Source organism: Lutra lutra, chromosome 9, assembly GCF_902655055.1.
Source record: "Lutra lutra chromosome 9, mLutLut1.2, whole genome shotgun sequence".
Taxonomy (NCBI): Eukaryota; Metazoa; Chordata; class Mammalia; order Carnivora; family Mustelidae; genus Lutra; species Lutra lutra.
Window position 1 is genome coordinate 105,277,052 of NC_062286.1, and position 16,486 is coordinate 105,293,537.

The following is a 16,486-nucleotide window of genomic DNA, read 5'->3' on the forward strand; positions in this document are numbered from 1 at the left end:
CACAAAGAGATAGGTTGTTTCTTTTTCTTCCACCTTTCAACTCTCAAGCATTACCTGGATATTTGGATTCTGCCCATTGATGTCAGCTTTGGAAAGATCTGGAAAGTTTGGGAGATCAAGGAGAAAGGATCTGGGGCCATCTCTTTGCAGTGAAGGGTGCCCAGGCTCTTGCCGGAATCGCTGTCTGGGGAAGGGTTGGTGTGCAGCCTGGTGGTCCAGATGTTCCCCGGCTGCTTCTTTGGAGAAGGGAAAGTTCGTTTCTGATGTAGAGTCACTTTCCATGTGGAGGTTATTCTAAAACAAATAAACAAGCAAAGGAACAAATAAATAGGAGGCACGTGATTTGAGAATACCCCCTCCCTTAACAGTCCATTAAATTCAAGAGCAAAGACAATGCTAGTGGCTGGAATTAAACCAGGATGGTATTCCCAATTCATCTTCACTTCCCTTGGTTTAATTACTCCATCTTCAAAAAGCCAAACCATGAGGGAACTTTTCCCAGCCTGCTGCTCTGGAATTTTCTGAGAGCTAAAGTGTTATGGGATATTTATTAAACATTGAAGCACATCAACACAAAAGTGCTAGTTTGAAGGAGAATGGGTATTCATTCAGAACTGGAATCAGAGGATGATTTCCTTCTCATAGCTTCAATTAATTAATCACTCTGGCATTAGTTACAGCCCCCATGTACAGAGTTTGTTTCTGTGGTGCAGGTCATGGAACAAAAGATCTGACCAAACTGGATAAAATGTTTGAGCCAAATCATTGACTATAACCAACCAACCATCCATCCATCCATCCATCCATCCATCAGGTCAACAAGTGTCAACCACATTCTAGGCATAGGAGATAGAGCCATGGACAAGACCTGGGCCCTATTCTCTTAATATTTACAACTAATTGAGGGAACAAAATAATAAATATGACAAAATCAGATCAGAAATTGGTGACCAGTAAGAAGAAAGAACATGATGGAGAATGGCCAGGGACAACCTTAGACAGGTTGCTGGGAAAACCTCTTTGGGAAGGCAAGACCTGAACACCTGTTGCAACCTGGGGAGGAACATTTTCACAGAAGAAACAGCAAGTAAGACAGTCCTGAGCTGGGGATGAACTTGGTCCCTTCGTGGGATGGAAAGAAGGCCAGTGAGACCGGTATGGAGTGAAGGAGGGAAGATAGTATATGATGAAGGAAAAGATGGGGATAGCCAAAGAAAGAGTGACAAGAAGGCATTTTGAAATTTAATGCCTTTATTCTGAAAAGAAAGGTTCAAGTCTGTTGTTTTTTCCAGCTAGTAAAAAATGTCTCTACTTAGTTGTCATTTGGGGAAAATTTTTGTAGTGATTGAAGAGTGTAGAAGTTGCTGGACTTCTTTCCCAAACCAGCCCTTCTCCTCCTCTTGTTCTCCCTGGACCTCTCTTTGGAGGTTTCCTCCATCTCTTCAGGGATGGCATTTTCATGTTTACTGGTGGAGGAAGATGTAGAGATAGAATTTCACCAGCGTTTGGGTCAGTGGTTAATGCTCTTGTTATTCTTGGGCATGTTTCGGGGTTTCAGAGTGTATATTCTAGCACACTGTCTCCACATGCACTCCCTGCCCCCACCGCAGTGCCTTTGACCCAGCCAAAGGGTTACATCTAGTATCAAAACACTCCTGACTCCAAGTACCAAAGGTCAAGAATGGCCAGAGAATGAAACATGTAGCAGATAAATATCTTCTTAGTTAACCTGAAGGCATGGATCTTTCCTATACCCTTTAAACAGAAATGCTAAGGAATAAAAGTGCTGGTGCAGAAACCACCTCGGTGAAGATGCCAAGAGGGCAAGGAACCACCAGTCTGCACACCAACCCTTCCTCAGACAGCCATTCCGGCAAGAGGCTGGGGCACCCTTCCCGGCAAGTGCAAGACAAAGATAGCCTGTCTGCTCTCTCCTCTTTAAAACACGCAGTTAGAGAGTTACACAGCGGGGAGAAGCTGAATGTTCGTCATCGTGTTTTTGCTTGCCCTCGGCTTTTGCTAAAGAAATGTGGCCAAGGGCAGTGCCTTTGTTCACCTTTCCAGCCACCTCTCTGCCATGGTTTTTGTCTCCTGGCACATCCTCATAAAGGGAGTTGCCCTGGCATTCCCTGGGCATTGCTCAACGCAATGAGGGCCAAATGTATTATGCTGAGACTGAGCCCAGCACATGGAGAGAGGAGGTGGGGAGGGGAGGAGAGCAGGGGAAGGAGAGAGAGAGAGAAAAAGGAACATGCTAAATCTTCTCTCAACATAAGAATTCTGTCTATCATAGTCCAGGGGGAGAGAACTGAAGGCAATTGTTCTCTTCTTCTTCTTGCTGGATCCCCAACCCTAAAACATCTCCAGCAGCATTAGTGAGCATAGTTGGATTCTCATGGAGAATTTCTTGCAGAGAATTTGTGAGTGCAATTCTCAGAAGGGGACCAAGGCTTGCTTGCCAATTGCTTCAGGGATTTCCTGCAAATCCAACCCTAACTTTGTTGTAGTAACTGGGACACAATGCTTAACTGGGTTAAAAATGGAGCTCTCCTTCCTTTACCTGTGGTGACATAAACTTTCTACTCTTAAAACTCACATTTTAGGAGAAGAGATAGGAAATGTTATTTGGCATTTTGTTTAGATGGCTGAAAAACCAAAGACAATCTGATTGGTTTCTTGGTCTGACTCTGGAATTTCTCAGTAGGAGATTGACCACCACGGAGTGATCCTGGCTTAGCCATGAACCAAGAAAACCCATTAAACTCTCTGTGGCTCAACAATCCTCCATGTAAAACAGCAGATAATAAGGAGAGTCCCATGTTGTCCCAGCAGGATGGTCAAGACAACTCAGCTGGGTTGTCTCTACACATGAAAAAAAAAAAGAGAGAAGTGTAGAGTTAGGGCAATCGGCTGGTCAGCTCAGGCCACAAGCTGCTCTGCCGGGAATAGACTGGGGCTAAAGTATGTTTTGGCTTGAGTTCTGCACACAATTGTGGCATTTCTCCATTTTTTCCCAATCCCCCCCCACCACCCATGTCCCAAACAAGCTTTGGGTTCATAAAGCATTTGGAAGATGGGAAGTAATAAAGAAACACTAATCACAATCTCTGAATATCTGAATTCCTCTTGCATCTTTATCAAAACATATTTAACTGGAAACCTTGGCTCCCTGCAGTGGCATGGCCCCAAATTTCCAGAAACTAGACACCCTAGGATAGGGGAAGGATGTCTTACAATGCCTCATATAAAATGAAACTCCACTTTATTCAACCAATAACAATATCTGGGAGTAGCCATTATTTTGAAATCTCGATTTTATATCTGGGGTGATAGGCAGCAGACAGGATCCACTAACAATGCAGGAGAAAGCCTTTTCTTCATCTTTCCCTCAGAACACATGGCTCGTCTTCCTTGCAGAGAACCTCCCCTACCCTCCACCCCCCACCCCAGGTCTTGGTTGATGGCCATCTCTCCATCTAGATAAACGAGTTCACCCGCCGAGTGTACTATTTAAGTTATGCTACCAGAGTGAAGATTCTCAGGAAGGGTGGGTCGCAAAACGAAGATCTTGCAATAGTTTGCGTTTTATTCAGAAAAGCAAATGCCCCTTCTGGAAGGCACTCTTGGGAAAGTCCAGGAGCTGAAGATGGGAAACCTCACCATATTTTCTGAGGTGCTGCACAATTCATTTTGTCTCAATTCACATGACATGAGGAGGTTCGGTTTAGCTTGAGAAAACATTTCTTCACCCACAATGTGTGTTTGAGCGGATCTTCAACCAGTGCTGCAGCTCCGGCCGCACTGTTCCTCTGGAGCTGGGATTACCAATAAAAAGAGGAGCTGAAGCACTAACACTTGTACAGTTTACATACACGCTCTGCTCAACAGCTGAGGCAGGCATCTACAGTGGCCGAATTACAGAGCTACTGCTTGACACTCCCCATCCTTGTGAGTAAAGCCTGTCCCGTCCCTCTGTTATTTGACTACTATTTTTATCTAAAATGGCGGCGGGGGACGGTGGGTAATAATAAAATGTTAGCAACAATGATAAAATAGTAAAGTGGGATGGGGTGCCTGGGTGGCTCAGATCATGATCTCAGGGTCCTGGGATCGAGCGCCGCATTGGGCGCTCTGCTCAGCAAGAAGCCTGCTTCCCTTCACCCAGCCCCTGCCTGCCTCTCTGCCTACTTGTGATCTCTCTTTCTCTGTCAAATAAATAAATAAATAAAATCTTTAAAAAAATAATAAAGTGGGAACCATGTATTTTGCCTTAGATGGGAGCATTGTAGCAGATATTGCAAATGCCTACCCAATTCTATTCCCCTATTCTATTTAATTATTTTTACTCAGTATTCGTTTCAGGTGGCAAGGTAGGGGCTAAAACTACATTTCCCAGCATCCACTGCAGCTGGGAGCGACCACGTGATTCAGTTCCACCCAATGAGATGCACGTGGACGATGCTGGATGGGACCCCTGAGTAGGAGGTGGTCAGTTTACCTTTCGGCCTTTCTCTCTCCGACTTTGTCCCACCTGGAATGCAGATACAAGTGCTTCAAGTGAAACGAGGCTGCTGGCAAGCATGAGGTTGAAGGCTAGTCTCTAAAGCTGACTGAACGGAAGGATAGGGGAGCCTGGGTCCGGGATGGCATGGTAGAGCCATCATAGGAATCCTGGACGGGTGACCTCAGAACTTCTTTTACCGAAACCCCGAGCATTAATGTTACCGTTGACAATGCTGCAGCACGAGTGGCAATGTTCCCTGTTGTGACTCTAATATTAGAGCTGTGACTACCAATGGAAAGGGAAACGCCCTGTTCAGTGAAGTGACTCAAAGCTGGGCGCTCTGTTCTGGGCAATGAACACAAGCCGCGGGGGACAGAGGTACCCACAGGGCAGGGCGGTTAGTGAGTCAGTCATGGCGGACTCCACAGCGGCAGTCAGGCTACATATGCAGCTCTGCCATCTCTGCCCATCCCCAGACCTTTACAGAGTCTTCTCATTGTTTCAGCATCTATGTATTATATTTCTCAAATGTATTACTCCCTGTATAATGTAACATTCCTTTTATTTGTCTTAAACGCTATCATTAAATTTCAAGGAGTTTGCTCTCACTCAAGGAAACCAGAGCTCCTTGGACAAATGGCCAGTTGACTGCAGAGCTTGGGCAGGGAAGTAAGTATACGTGAGTTTGGGATACTTTAATGCGCCAGAAATGGGGAAGCTTTAGTGGCTAATCGTGTCCTCTGAAAAGAACACAGGAGCCAGCTTGAAGGGTCCTCACTGCACAAAGATTAAACAATTTGGGTGTCAAAACAAAGTTTGTAGTTCACAATGCACATAGAATCTATGTAAGTCCATGAACTTAGGATGATACTCACAAAAGAAAGCACGAAAAACTATTGTCACCATTTGAGGTAGGGATTATAAAACTCCTTACTTGAAACCCTGGTGTTAAAGAAAAGGTTTGCCGGAAGAAATGATGTTTGAGCAGAGACTGTAGAGGCAAGCAAAAGTGAAGTAGGTGAAGCAGGTGCAGAGCACAGAGCAGAGGGGGAGGTGGGCCAGCAGACACTGCAATCCTGGCAAAGCAAATGGGTACAGACTCCCCGGGGCATGGAGGGGCCTGGCAGAGAGACCCAAAGGTGCCAAGGAGTGGGACCACTCTACAGTCCCAGTAAGACATCGTGGAATTACAAAATATAAACGTCAGGCCCAGCACAGAAATCTCAACCCCTTAGCCTTTGGTCTGAAAGCTTTCTGTTATAGTGTTGTGATTTTCTGCCAGGCCACCACTTCCCTGGTGGCATTTTCTGGGTCATTTGGAGGTTTCTGAAGCTATGTGGTGCCGGGATCTGCTCCCTCCTTCCAACTCTCAGCAGCTGGTCCTGAATGCCCCTGGGAAAGTTCTACCGACATGAACGGAGAAGAAAAAATGTCTCTCATCTGTAGACTGGGGACAGTTTCTAAGGTGATAAGCCCAGATGCTTTATCATTTGTGTCCTTTCTTCCCAGGACATCACTGCCCCAACCACTGTCTCTGGCCACGGCATGGCGGGAGCTGCTCATTATGGCCATCCTCGTGATGAACAAGGGTCGTCACAGCCACAACAAGGTCAAAGTGGTCACAACGTTCAGAGTTTCCAGCTGGCTATTTGGCACAGGCAGAAGGAGAGGGACACAGGGCAAATGAGAGTGATCGGCTCAAGTGGAGACAATTAAGGAGTGGAAATGGGGGATGGGTCCACCTTTGGGAAAAGCCTGCTAAGCATTATTGTCCCAGTCTGTAAATAGGCACCTGCCCTATCCTGCAAACATCTCCCAAAGGCTGGTATGTGGGAGGAAAAATGGCTTATCTGACCATTTCCAGAACTTCCAGAAGAGGCACAAATTGGTGGCTGGCTAGGAGAGTTTTAGTGCTTTTTTTTTTTTTTTTTCCCCTCCTTTAAAAGGCTGTGGTAACCATTCCCAGATTAACACAACCAGGCAGACTTCTTGGAGGCAGACGGGATGGCAAATTTCTGGAGGGCAAAGCACACGCATATCTGCGATCTCAAAGCCCACACCCTCCAATTCCACAAGCTCAGGGGGCACCCAATAAGTACCAGTTGATGATAATGATGGCTACGGGCCTAGTTAGATTTCATTTTAATTAGGCTCAGGCTACAGGCCTCATTACCCCTACTGTGGCTTTTATGTGGGATTCTGAAGAAAAAAACAATCTAGTCATCGTCTATTGAAGATATTAAAGAAGATATTATTAGCAATGCTTTTGGTCTCATAGACTTTGAACAACAAACAACAGAGATTATAATTAATGTCGCTGCAGCCTCTCTCCTGAAAACATACTAACAATATAGCTAATTAGCAATATGTCCTCATTTGGGGCTGGACATCTGCATATTATTATCGACAATGCTTGTTTCCTTTTTCCAGATTAAAGGAAGCCATACTGCACCCAGGCACATGGCCATGCTCCTTTCACATGAAAACACTCCGTTTTTCTTCTACCCACGATAAACACACTCAGAGCTTTATCTGCACTAGGCATCGATTTTTGTCTGGAATGCTTCCACGCATCTAAAAATAAGTTCAAGAATGCCACTGGTGGTATTTCAAAGGGAAGAGGAAAAGTTCCCCGTTTGGGGAGATAAAAGAAAAAAAAAAAAGGGCACCGTGATTATCTTTACACATGATTGGGGAGGAAGCGCTTCTAGGAAGAGAAAACCAGAATAAGCAGAACGAGTTTCAGGCAGTGAAGTCGGCTTTCTCAGGGGGGTGCACGTGCTCTTAGGGCTCGGGCAGACCATTGTAAGGGCGGCAGTAGGGGGTGATGGAGGGTCATTCTGTGAAATGCTGGGAAGAAGTCAGCAGGACCCACGGGTGAAGATGCAGATGACCAAGCTGACCACCTTCTGCTCTCTCTCTGTTCGGATGTGATGGTCATCGCTCCCCTTCAGGCAGCAGGAGCAGAGACAACATCAGTGGCTTTCATGGCACTTTTTTTTTTTTTTTTCATGGCAAGCATGAAAAGGCAACTTCCTGGCAAAGGGGAAAGGGCCAGAAGTCTGCTTCATTCTTGGCTGTGGCAGCCTGCAGACGACCCTGGGAGCGAGTGACACAGGTACACCACGTTTCAAGAATGCAGGGGTGTGGCATCTCGGTTGGGGATGGAGCCTTCTGTTGAAAGCCTGACGAATGGCTGAGGAATCTTACATTACAGGGGCAGAATGTATCGCAAGAATGTTTATTTTAGGGCTTGGGAATGACCCTGCCGATGATTCCAGGCGAGGCTTTAGAAAGCATGAAGAATGGTCAACTAGTTGCATTTGAGCAATGGTTCCACGGGGGACGGGGCCAGCCACCCACCCCTGTGCTTCTTCCTTAATGGAAGGCTCTTGGGGCTGGCTGGCAATATGGATGTCAACACCCCACTGGCTTGTCTCCGATTCTTGTATAAACAGCTTTGATCTTGGAAATGTGTGTGTTATTTGTGATTTTTCAAGTTGTGTTTTCTCCATTGCTGGCCAAGAAAACAGAGTGGGAACTATCCAGGACCCATTCCCTTTATGTCCTGTGAGGCTAAAGAATGAATAGAAGTGAAACACAAATTATTCTTTCAAGTCTAAGAAAACATTTAAGGAGTAGAGCTCAAAGATCGGAAGCCAATTTGGCCAAAAGAAACCTACACCCATCATCTAAAACATCTCTGCAAATGTAAGGGGATGGAGAAACTATATTTTCCAGAACCTTCCTCAGAGGGAATGGTGGAACTGTGTAGAAGTCCCACTTTGAGGAGTCCCTTTTGGTGTGAGACAAAACCTTCTGAAGGGTAAGATAAGGGGAGGTTTTATCTGCTGAGAGGGCTGTCGCAATTTGAGGGCAGAGCTAACCTTCTCAGAGCTGCAGAGAACAGGCCAAGCGTGGCCACCAGGGGGCCCTTTGGCCACGTGGGGGCTTAGCTTCCCCTCTGTGTCAAATTTTGAGCAAATATTTCATGAGTCTGGATTACTGAGGGTTTTTCAAGTTTGTAGCAAAGAAAACAGAGTGGGAACTGTCCAGGGCCCATGTTCCAGGGCCCAATTTGAAGAGGCACCAAATTATTAATGTGCCTAATGTGCCTAAATGGCCCAACTATCTAAGTCGTCCCTTGACCAAAGTGGGAGGTTGTCAACCAGGACAAGGAGACGCGTGGAACGGGGAGCTTCCAAGGCCCAGGTCAAGGCTGGTGTTCTGCTGTTGAGAGGCAGAACCAAAGAGCATTACATGGCACAGTTAAGAGGCCGGCCTGGGGTTGGAGTGACCCTGGGGACCCTTGCCTAGATTATTTTAAGGAAGATGGGTTTCTTTTAACACCCAAAGTCAAGACCCTTCACTGAACCCTACCATAGATCTCTGCTCCAAGTACCTCCAAAATAGGTTTTAAATGGAATTGGAACTTTACCTCAAAATCCTGGAAAAGGGTTCATGGTATTGTGGGAGGGGCCTGGGCCTGGAGGTACGAGGCTTGGTTCTATGGCCTAGCATTGCCCCTATCTAGTTTTGTAAGCTTAGGCAGGTCACTGTACCTTTGTGCCTGTGGTTTGCAAAAATGTCTGCAAATACTCTCTTAATATCCATGCCTTAGGTAGCTGCTTCCCACACTGTTGTTGTGGGTGGCAACGTGATTTACTTTGGCCAATGAAAAGTGCTTGTGTATTGGGGCTTGTCTATTTTTGTTACTCTTTGTAATCCCAAAACCACCGTGTGAAGAGGCCTGGGCTAATCTGTTTGATGACGAGATACATGTGGAATGGAGACAATCCACCCCAATCAGCCAGCCAACGACCAGCCACTCAGATGGAGACCATCCTAGACCACCCAGCCCTAGGTGAATCAACCCACAGACTCATGAAAAAGCATCAGTGTTTGCAGTTTTAAGCTAATAAATTCAGAGTGGCTTGTTATACAGCAAAAGCTAATAATTTAGGGCCTCAGTTATTTCTTCAACAAAATGGGCATGGTGAGGTAGGGCGGGAACTCCAAAAAACAAAACAAAACAAAACAAAAAAACCAACCCTCCGTCTATCCAGTTCTGACATCGTTGGAACGGAGCCCTCAAGAGACACTAGTCCTGGAGAAAAGTATTTTCCAACAATGTAAAACAAACAAACAAGCAAACAAACATGTTATACCAAGTGCTTGAAAACATCAAATTGACGTGGGCAGACGAAACAAAAACCTGATGGTTCCAAATATCTAAAATGTAACTACTATCTTCAATTGCTAGAACACCTTCACCTTCTCCACCTGCTAAGGCCAAGCCTGGTGAAATCTGTTGGAAAACAACCCCCTGCCTACTGCTTCCATCAATTACGTGTGCGGCTTTGTTAACAGGCCTAATGCCAGTTTTTCAAAGATTCGGACCTGAGATTTAACAGTTCTCCCCTCTCACTTTCATGATGCACCTGTACAGCTCTGTGGGCTGCCAGAAACTAGCAAATGCCCATTTATTAGGGAACCCCTACTGACACTATAAAACAATTACAGAGCTATCATAGACCAACTGCAGCCTGAGGTGCAGAGAAAGCTGCACGCCATCAGGACTGGCTCCCTTTCCCACCTGCCCATACAGATTGTTCTTATTTGGGCTGCTGGTCTGTTCTCCCAGGGAAACTGTTTGATCCCTAGGCGGAGAGCTGGCAGACCAGGCGATTGTGGTCCCTCGGCTTAGCTAGGCTAACCTTTCTCTATAAATGGTTGGGGTGTTTGTTCCTTTAGTGGATTCGCTCAAGAACACTTCCTGGGCACCTACTTTGTGCCTGGTGCTCTTTGGGCGGTGAGGCAGTTCAGTGGCCCATCGCTTGTGAAGGACAAATTATCCAAAGCTTGGAAATAAAGCAAGAGGATGTCTGCAGGTCTCTTGGTTCATATCAGGGCGCAGTATGACAGGCCCTTTCAAGATGATCTAATTCTCTAGGCCAAGGTAGCTTTGTTTCACCTAGACTGAATGTTACATGCTAACTTGTACATTTTCATCCTGTAGAAATACAAATACAAATAGGTATTTTTTGTTTGTTTGTTTTTTGTTTTTTGGGTTTTTTTCTGGCCTGGTAGAAAGAACTCATTAAAAATTCTCATCATGGGGAGCCTGGGTGGCTCAGTGGGTTAGACCACTCACTGCCTTCGGCTCTGGTCATGATCTCAGGGTCCTGGGATAGAACCCCACGTCGGGCTTTCTGCTCAGCGGGGGAGCCTGCTTCCCTTCCTCTCTCTCTGTCTGCCTCTCTGCCTACTTGTGATCTTTGTCAAATAAATAAGTGAAATCTTTAAAAAAAAAATTCTCATCATAAGAAAAAAAAAAACTGTAACTATGTGAGGTGATGGATATTAACCAAACTTATTGTGGTGATCATTTCACAATATAACCATATATCAAATCATTGTGCACTTTCAACTTATGCAATGTTATATAGTAATTGTGTATCAATAAGACTAGCAAAAAAAAAAAAGGGAACAATAACTGAAAGCTGAAAGCTTACTGATTTATTGCCCTATGGGACATTAACCAGTTTTATTTCTAACTTACAAATTTACACCCTTATGATTTTCTTAAGGAAGGTTTTAAATATGTGTTCCTCAAGTCCTCTGACCTGGTGTTAGCAACTTACTTCCCTCATTAATTAGTTAAATTAATTTTTGACATGTATTCCTTTCATATTTGTATTGGACTCATGTTTTTAACATTATAAAAACCATATTTGGAGAGTCTTTTTTCTTCAAGGACTCTAGACTATTGGGGAAGTTAAGAAATGCTTATGCACATGCACAAAAATGCAAGGTGGAAGTGGAAAATTCCTTAGGAGTGGAAGCTTTCAATGTGAGGAAGTAAAAGGATCCAGACTCTTACTAAAGACTTCAACTCACCATGTATTGACCCTTTTACATCACCATATTATGTTCTTTTACTATCTCTGAAAGACCCATATGGGTCCCATGCAGCAGGAAGCTGAAATGAATATAGAGAAGCATGGTTTGTAAACAGGACTTCTCTTGGGATTTCTCCTCTGAGGAAGGGCCAGGGCCGGGGCCGAGGTGAGGGTTGGGAGGTGGAGGGGGGTTGGGAGATGGGGGTGGGGTGGGGGTGTAAGGTCATGTGCCAGTGGGCAGCCACACTACTTTCAACCATTTTATTACCTCCCTGCACCCATACAATTTCCTACTCTGACCCTAGAGAAAGAAGGCAACGCCCAATATTTTTCTCGATAAAGACAATTCTCCCAGTAGAATTCACTCAGGGAGGTGAGGTTCAGGAAAAGAGGACAGCAAGGTTCTCAGAAAGCTTTCTTTTGGGGGACAGTCATGAAGGGGGGCGGTTTGCAACAGAGAACATGCTTCCAGGTTTACTGCCCTCCCTGGTATAAACACCATGATGTATCAGTCTGAATCTGGGCAGGAAATGGACGGCACTGAGGTACTGGGTGGCCAGGGAGAGCTTAATAAAGGAACAATTTACAGATGTCTGATCAAAGACACTGGAAACCACCAATGATACTGCAGTACCCAGGGCCAGTAAACCCAGGGCGATCTTATAGCCCCAGGCCTGAAGAGGTGAGGAAAGAGAGAGGTTACCATTATCCAAAGTAGGAGGAAGAGCGTTGTGTGTGGGTGTGTGGGGGCAGACGGGGCTTGCTAAATACAGCCATCTCTCTCTCCTCTTCCCCTCATCCGTTGCCCCAGAGCAAGGGAGCCTGTTGATGTAATACACGCAGATCAAGGACCCGAGGCCTAAATTGGGATGGAGGAGGGCAAACCTGGGTCTAGAGATAGACGAGAACACATAGGGCACACAGGACATGTCTGGGAAAACCAGGTGGTCACTTGTACCAGGCACTGGACGTTAAACTGAATCTTCACAACATCCATTTGAAGTAGCCATGAGTACCCGTATTCCAGAGACGAGGAAGGGGAGTCAGAAAAGTCCCTAGCTGGTAAGTAGGCTCCACAGCCCTGTCCCTCCCACTGATGTTCTGCTGTCCTAATTCTGCAACCCCCTTCCTAGAAGGTGTTCTGGAGACTAAGAGGCTCTGCAGCCCCTTGAAGTCCCCATCCTCCCCCAACTGCAGCTTGTCCAGGGGTAATGAGGGGTAAGGGTTCCAAGGGGGCTGGCTCGCAGCTGACCTGCAGCACACTGTTGATTTCATCCTCAACTTGGCTCCCCCACTTTGTTTGGTGGGGTGTCCTGGGCTCCTTTTCTTAGGAAAACTCATACTAGCCCATTGCCCTTTGACTTGGGCAGTCTGATTTTATACATTAACAGATGTGTAATATATACTTAAAAATATATATTATATATAACTTGTATTTCTAAACATATTATATATTACATATAAAATTTACATTTATAAATTTTAAAATATATATAAATATATAAATATTTATATAAAAATTATATTTTATGTATAATATAAATATATATAAATTTTATATAAATATATTTATAAATATACATATAAAATTTATATTTATAAATAAATATACATATAAATATACACACACACGCACACACACATATATATACATACACATACACTGCACAAGTTGAGAATGAATGGGCTAGTATGAGTTTTCCTAGGAAAATAAGTCCAGGACTCCCCCTACTAAACAAAGTATATATTTAAATATGTATATATATTCATAAATAAAATTATATGTATATATATATATGTATAGAGAGAGAGAGAGAGAGAGAGAGGAGATGAAGTAAGAATGGAAGGGCACATGGGGTGCCTGGGTGGCTCAGTCGGTGAAGCATCTGACTTGGTTTTGGCTCAGGTCACCATCTCAGGGTTGTGGGATCTGCCTCCCATGTCAGGTTCTGCACTCAGTGGATAGTCAGCTTAAGGTTCTCTCCCTCTCCCTCCGACCCTCCCCCTTTGCTCTCTCTCTAAAAAAAAAAAAAGAGAGAGAGAGAGAATGGAATGATGCGTGGTACTTTATGCAAACATTGTGGCAGCTCTTCAGGGGGCCAGATGAGGCAAAGAACAGACAAAACAGGTCACCAAGAGCCTCAAACATGTGTTGCGCTGGATATTAGTGTCTGGTGCCATTGCATTTTTTCTCACGCCTGCTAAATGTTGAGGATGAACTTTGAATGTGGCAGGGGCCCCATGACTGGCCATCCACAGTAGAACGTCTAAGGAAAATGCAGGCATGAAACAGTCACAGAATGAAACACGACGGAAACAAGAAGAATGAACCGAGTACAGCCACACCCAAGAACATCGATGAAGCTCACAAACATGGTAGCAAGCAAGAGAAGTCAGACACCAAATACACAAAACATACGATTCTATTTATATGAAGCTTAAAAAGTAGGCAGAATGGACTGGTGCTGTTAGAAGTTAGGACAGCAGTGACCCCGTGGGTGCTAGTGACCAGAAGGGAGCCCATGCTCTTTGGGGGGATGGGCTATGCTCTACTTCTTGGTCTGGGAGCTGGTCACACAGTATGTTCACTTTGTGAAAATCAATTGAGCACTGTGATCTGTGCTCCCTCTGGTGTGTAGGTGACTTAGATGCAGAACTTACATAACCACCAAAAACCCAAAAGAAAAGAAAACAGAGAAGGAATCATGGGATAAACGGCCATTGACAAGATCACAGATATTTCTTAAAGATGCTGTACTTCTGTATTATTGCTATTTTCTGAACAATAAAGGGTACAGGAAAATCCAGCTTTTGCAAAAAGAGGGGCTCCGCCTTGCCAGTGTTATTTCCTTGTGGCTCAGTTTTCTCACCTATCAAATGGGGAGCATCTCTGCAGTAAACACAGGTCTTTTCTCCCCTTCATGATTCCTTTCTAGTATCACAGGTATCTATGTTTTCTCTTGAATGGTTCCCGCTCAGGCTCAGCTCCTATCTTCCCTAGTTGTAAGCACTCCTCCACCTCCGCCGCCTTTTCAGCAATGTCTTCTCTGTGCTAGCCTTGTCCAAACAGTCAACTCAGTGCCTCCAAAAGCTCCCCACCAGCTGGGTACAAGCTCACCACCTCTACTGTATGGATGAAAAAATTGAGTGGAGAATGTCACCAAAGTCACTTGGCTCAAAGTCACCGGGGCTTACACACCTGTGAACCCAGCTGAAGGTGTTAATGCTGGACGGTGGACACAGGAGTTGGCAGCCTGCTGTTGGCTGAAGCCACGGGGAAGGACATAAGGAGACAGATCAGGACACGGAGAGAGAACCTAGAACCTAGAGCCAGGCTGCAGCCTCTCCAAAGATGCCTACCCTTCAGGAACAAGGGGGTGGTCTGTGCTTTAGTCTTTTGAATTTTAAAGCCATTTTATCTCCCCAAGCCCCTCTTAACACAGTCTGTCCTGAGAATCATCACACAAGACTTGCCTGGCAAGAGCGGGGCACAAGACGGGTCTGGGGATTTGGCTCCCTGTGCTGATGGAACATGATCCTGGGGATCCTTGGGGAGGAGGTGGCATGTAAGAGGGCTTCTCGCCTGGGCCTAGGGTATGGGATTCCCGACTCCCAGCCTGGGGCTCTTCCATTCAATTGGCTGCATCTGTGGCATTGCTCTTGTCTGCCACAGTTTTCCATGACGGAATCACAAAAAGTTAGCCTTTTCCTTTAAAACTGCTGTCCTGCCAAAAAAATCTGGAAATAGCCTCTGAATAAGTGGATGGAGTGGTTAGATGGACAGATGAATGAACGGGATTTCAAAGCCCCATAGGCATGGGCATAGCTGAACCACCCTACCTCCCTGAGAATATTTTACGGTCCTGGGATGTTGGGGGGATGAACAGAGGCTCTGGCAGAGGTGGGGGAAGTTTTCCCTGCCTCAGTTCCTGATTTGGTCTCCACTTGCGAGGCGACCCTGAGTTCTGCCCAACATGACACGGCAGAGGCACATGCCTCCCAGTGACGTCATGAGGAGTGCCTGGCTTTACTCTCTGCCCCCACAGAGAATCTAGAGACGGCACCGGAGGGACCAAGGGGGACAGCCACCTGGGCATAACAGAGCCACCATTCAATACCCAGTGAGTGTAGCAAGCAACGTGGGGCAGGAGGGGCTTGGGAAACAGGGACAGAAAGAAGACTGAACGAGTCTTCAGAGGGGTAGGAGCCCAATATTTTGTTCTCTCACATTCAGTTCTGATTCTGGACAATTTCAGAATCTACTTGCTTCTCTTCAATGTCAAATAAGAATGCAAAGATGATACATAAGTATGTCTACGTATGTACTGATTTGCATATATACATATATTTTTTTAAGATTGTATTTATTTATTTGACAGACAGAGATCACAAGTTGGCAGAGAGGCAGGCAGAGAGAGAGGAGGAAGCAGGCTCCTCACTGAGCAGAGAGCCCGATGTGGGCTCGATCCCAGGACCCTGAGATCACGACCTGAGCCGAAGGCAGAGGCTTTAACCCACTGAGCCACCCAGGCGCCCCAGATACACATATTTATAAGTACGGATACATAAGCATACACACGTGTTCACCAAGCTCACGGAAAGCTGATAATAAGCTGAGTTACCAGTTTAACTTACTTGTTCTCGAAGTGTGGTCCCCAGGGTTAGCATTACTCATTAACACGAAAAATTCTGATTCTCAGGCCCCACCCTGCAGAATCAGTCTCTGGTGGGGCTGGGGGGTGGGTAGCAGCTTATGTTTTAACCTGCCCTTCCAGTAATTTGGACGCAGGCTGACATCTGAGATCCTTGGCTCTCACCAGGAGAATATGAGGAACAGGTGACCGAGTAGTAGTTATGGAGCTATTATTCTGACCGTCACTGTAGCAAAGGAAAGACTTTCAGGAAATGAAGGCCCCTCAAATGGCTGGTGTATTTTTCCTGGGGAAATGTAATCAGGTGAATAGCCAGTGAATCCCAAGGCACCCAGTCCAGCTTGGGGAGACCCTCTGAGCTGTCACCCACTCCTCAGGGTTTTGTCCCCCAACCCCCGAGGGATGACACCCAGGGCAGAGCTCCTCAC

General features: G+C 45.6%; 1 protein-coding gene across 2 annotated transcripts in view; it reads right to left on the bottom strand.

Moving 5' to 3' along the window:
• ISM1 (isthmin 1) overlaps positions 1-16,486 on the bottom strand; it is a 74,460-nt gene that overhangs the window by 27,454 nt on the left and 30,520 nt on the right. For both annotated transcript variants that reach the window (XM_047746514.1, XM_047746515.1), the window contains exon 2: positions 55-294. In XM_047746514.1, coding sequence (XP_047602470.1) covers positions 55-294 — 240 coding nt within the window. The remainder of the gene's footprint in view (positions 1-54; positions 295-16,486) is intronic.